Source organism: Zeus faber, assembly GCF_960531495.2.
Source record: "Zeus faber genome assembly, chromosome: 6".
In the NCBI taxonomy this organism is placed as follows: domain Eukaryota; kingdom Metazoa; phylum Chordata; class Actinopteri; order Zeiformes; family Zeidae; genus Zeus; species Zeus faber.
Genome location: NC_137201.1, coordinates 18,574,808 through 18,579,196, shown reverse-complemented (window position 1 = coordinate 18,579,196; position 4,389 = coordinate 18,574,808). Strand labels below are relative to the sequence as shown.

General features: G+C 48.0%; 1 protein-coding gene across 1 annotated transcript in view; it reads left to right on the top strand.

Annotated features, from left to right (window-relative positions):
* Positions 1-3,489, top strand: part of prrt4a (proline rich transmembrane protein 4a) — a gene marked incomplete at both ends in the record, with an annotated part of 4,472 nt that extends 983 nt beyond the window's left edge. The window contains one exon of the mRNA XM_080002835.1: positions 1,361-3,489. Within this exon, the coding sequence (XP_079858961.1) occupies positions 1,361-3,489 (2,129 nt within the window). The remainder of the gene's footprint in view (positions 1-1,360) is intronic.
* Between the last annotated feature and the right edge of the window lie 900 nt (positions 3,490-4,389).

The window sequence follows — 4,389 nt, the reverse complement described above, 5'->3', positions numbered from 1 at the left end:
GGCAAACACAATTGTTTTATATTCAGAGTGCTCAGCATTGCCTCACTCCCACAAGCTCTCACTTTCCTTCCAAATCTCGCCCCCCTCCTCCCTCTCTCTCTCTCTCTCTCTCTCTCTCTCTCCCTCTCCATTTTTGGTCCTTTCAACTCCTACTCTCGCATTCAGTCCTCTGCTCCCATACGTAGAAAATCCTTTAATTCCCATTTCCTGTAGTACTGTATTGACTGTCCGGTACAGAGGGCTGCGTTGAAAGAATTGAATTACATTTGAATTGGATTAGATGGAATTACAAGCACACAGACACAGCCCATGCGTTCAAGTCAACGAGTCACATGTCACATTCCACCATAAGCATCAGGTAGGACTTTGACACAACTGTGTTAAAAATGGCCGTTAAATCTGTGGCTGCCCGCACATCTGACACACTTGCAGTCTTGAGGAGGTATGAGGAGGTCCGCAGGCTCTGAGAGAATTTGTAGGCCGGGACCCAAATTGAGGAGGGTAATTTTAGAAGTAGCCTTGAAACGTATTCTTTTTCTTGTCACGAGGGGATGGGTTGCAGGTAGGCCGCCGAGTGAGTCTTTAAAGCCCGCCTCTTGCTTTGGTGTTCTCTGTTGTGATCCAAACGCTTGCAGTGCTGGACCAGATAATGGTAGTACCCTCGTCTCCAAATCTGTTTCAAGCAGCGGCTTGGTATGTACTTCATGTACAGCGTAGAATGCTTGCATTATTTATCGGTTATGCAATCACATCGAGACATCGAAGCCATTGGCAACTTTCACATTTCAATTTGCAATATTACCAATAGCGCCACCTGTCTGCAAATGTAATGGTCACATGAAAAGAGTGGCAACAAGGTTAATACTACTTTATCCACCCACATTACACACATCTCTCCCTCTCTCTCCCTCTCTCTCTCTCTCTCTCTCTCTCTCTCTCACACACTCCCTCTCTCTCCCGCTCGCTCGCTCGCTCTATCTCTCTCTCTATCTACACACAAACTCCCTTGCTCTGGCTCTCAGTGACCCAGTTAGAGACTCCCAGTTACAAGCCCGTTCTGTTTTATTATAGATTAACTCGTTGCACACGCTGCAGATTCTCCCTCGCACCGTTTTTAAGTTTGTCAGCGTGTCGAGTATTCTCTGGCTTATAATAATCATACACAACATACTTGAAGCGGTAAATACACCATTTTCCCTTTCGTTATAGGTCAAGATCGTAAGACAAATATTCTGGAAAGAACCGTTTGCCCTTTCCATGAGCCCCGGTTCACATCAAATTTGATGTTACGTTCACAATTCCGACCCCGTGGACCTGACCCATCAGTATGTTTTACAACTGCATTTTTTTTGTTTTACAGACGGACCTTCAGGCGACAAAATGCAGGACTCAGACGTGAGCGAAACAAACACGGCGTCTCTCCCGGATTGCAACGTCGACCCCGCTGCCGCACACTGCCAACTCTCAAGCCAATCCTGCACAACCGTCTACCCCGAAGACTTCACATCCGACCAATCTCGGCAGCCCTCCTTGGCCCCGAGCCCGCCTCTGTTCGTCCCTCTGTATTCCGACTGGAACTCTGCCCTCGCCACGTGGGGGTTCGCTTGGGAAGCGCACGTCTATGGTCTGGGATCTGTCTTCGCCGTGTCCGGGGTTATATCCGTGGTTTGTTTGCTAGGCCTGCCCCTGTGTTGTCCCCCGGGAAGCCCCTATTTCACCTTGCTGCATCTGTTCCTCCTGGCTTTTGGAGGAGTCCGATCCTTCTCGCTGCTCTACGACGCCTACAACCACCAAGAGCGTCTCCCCCCCCTGGGCTCTCTCCTCCTCTCCGAGCTGCCCTTCCCCTGCTTGACTTCGGCCTTCTCTCTCGCCTTCCTCCTTCTTTCCCTGCGCTCACGCATGCATTTATCTCTGCGGTTGGCCCTCTCCGCCTCCCTGTCGGTCTCGCCCAAGCCCTGCCTCTTGCTCTGCATGTCCCTGCTTCATTTTGGCGTCTGCCTGGGCTGCGTGGGCCTCCTCCAGCTCCTGCCCAGTCTCTCCGTCCTGCTTCTCTTCCCCCAGGGTCTGTTTGTGTGTCTCTCCATCCTTCTCCCATGTTCCTACCTCATCTTCTACTGCTTCATCAGGGCCGACACCAAACACATATACAGGCTGAGTGACAACGGAGAAGGAGGCGGATCGCCCGACGTGATTCGACCTTCGAGATGTCCGTTTGCCGAGCTAGAGGATTGGGGTAGGGCAGCAGGGGCTGGTATAGCAGCTTCGTTGTGTTTGTTGGGTTGCGGAGGCCTACAGCTGTATGGCATCCTACATTCTCTGGGTGTAGGTGGCGTCAGCGGTTATGGCTTCCATCCCTGGCCCTGGTGGGGCTACCAGTTAAGCTGCCGGCTCTGTGAGGTGGGGGTGTGTATGGGCTTGTCGCTCATCGGCTCACATCCACTATTCTGTCAGACTAACTCTTCCATCAAGACTCATCCGAAGCCGGGATCCTGGTCACAACTATCCTGTAACTCCCCATCTGCTCTGCCTGCCCCGCCCTCTCAGAGGTCAAGAGAGATCAAGCCCTCCCACTTTTCTTGTTCCCTGGACGTGCAGGAAAAGTTGGTGGTCTGTGAGGTCATCACGAAGGGACAATCAGAGGTTCTGCCTCTTTGCACAATTGTGGACCTTCCTCAAAATGGGCTGGAATCTAAAACTATGAGTGGTCGGACCTCTCTCCTGCCACTACCTACACCCCCTACCCCACCACATAAACTAAAAGGTGTGGCTGACCGCCACTTGTCCTCACTGGATAGTCTTGGCTTTGACACTGATTTTACTGTGGACCTGCGGCCTCCCTCTCCCATAGACTTATCCCGTAGCATTGACCTGGCCCTGTTCAGGGATCCTCTTTTCTCAAACAGCCTTTTTGGTCCGCCAAGACTGCGCCACTCCTCTTCCAACCTCTCCCTGAACTCTCCGAGTCAAAGTTGCCCAAAGCAAGGCTACAACTCTGCAGAGAACGCCCTTTACCGAACCTCCTCCTGTGGAGAGATGGATCAAGAGAACCCTCTGTCGAAGCCCAAATCTTCCCAGGCATGTGGTAACGCATCAAGCCAAAGCAAGCCTTCAACATCACTCGAACAATGGAGCTGGAAGGGGAGTAATTCGGGGTCATTCTTCCAAGCACCATTGGGTGGCTCTTCCCAGGGCCTTTGCTATAGTCCTGGGCAGACAGGGAAAATAAGGTCCCATCCCTGGGCTCACAAAGGTCAAAACTTTGCCCAGAGCAGCCTTCCCCACGCGATACCCCATCTGCCGTATCACAGGCGTTACCGGACCCTCAGCTTAGCCTCACAGGACAGCCGGGGTTCTGGGCGGCTGGCAGGGACTGAGCACCTCAGCAAGAGCAAACAACTGGAACAGGAGAGGGCAGTACAGGCGGAATTTGTTAATGTTTGCAGACAAATCGATGCTTTGAGCTTGTGTAGTGACACCATTGAACTATAGGCAGCTGTCAACTGAATGTCCGATTCTAGTTTCAAGACGTACTAAATTGTGTAATTCTCTCGGAAATATAGATGTTAGTGTGCGGAGATTGATTGGAGGGGTTGAGTGAACTGTTTATCAAAATAATTAACTGAATTTCCGTACATACCGTAAGGTGTTATCTTTTACGAGAATAGCTCAAAATGATTTTCATAACGCACAGTTGATATTCTACACATTCAAAGTAAGATTGCAGAGCTTCTTATTGTGTTTGAGCCTCTTCGACCTGCTTTCCCTTCTGCAGTCGTGTCTTTTTCAAATGTTTTGGCAGCTTCATTAAATATTTATGTTTATTTCTATCTCGTTGAATAATACTTAGATAAAATCTTACGAACTGGTAAATAATTAATAGCTAAAAGCAATGCTATGGAATTAATATAAAAATGAATACAGTTTTGGAAATTTGTATCATCCAACTCATGTTGTGGAAACACTTCAGAATTGAAAAACTTCAACTCCAGTATACGTGTCCATGTTTTTTCAGATGTTTTTAACTATGAATCTTTGTCCTATATTTCAAACGTAGGTCCAATGTGACCCCAAACAGATGAATGATCATATTGGCCCACAGACTACAAAAATATTACATTGTGAAGCACACTTACTTGCTTAATGATTCACTTAAGCATTTCTTTGTAAAATATGAATATTGTTGTAATAACTTTAAATGATATTTTGAGAAAATAAAGGAATTATGACAGAATTCCACTGACTATGGTAAAAACATGGAAGAAAGATGATCTAAAGGACCCCTGTTCATTTACAGGTACGAATGAAAAGAATAGGATGTGGTTAAATTGATTCCATGCATTCAATTAAAACCAAGTGAATCACCTTTGAATGGTAACCTAACTTTAGCTA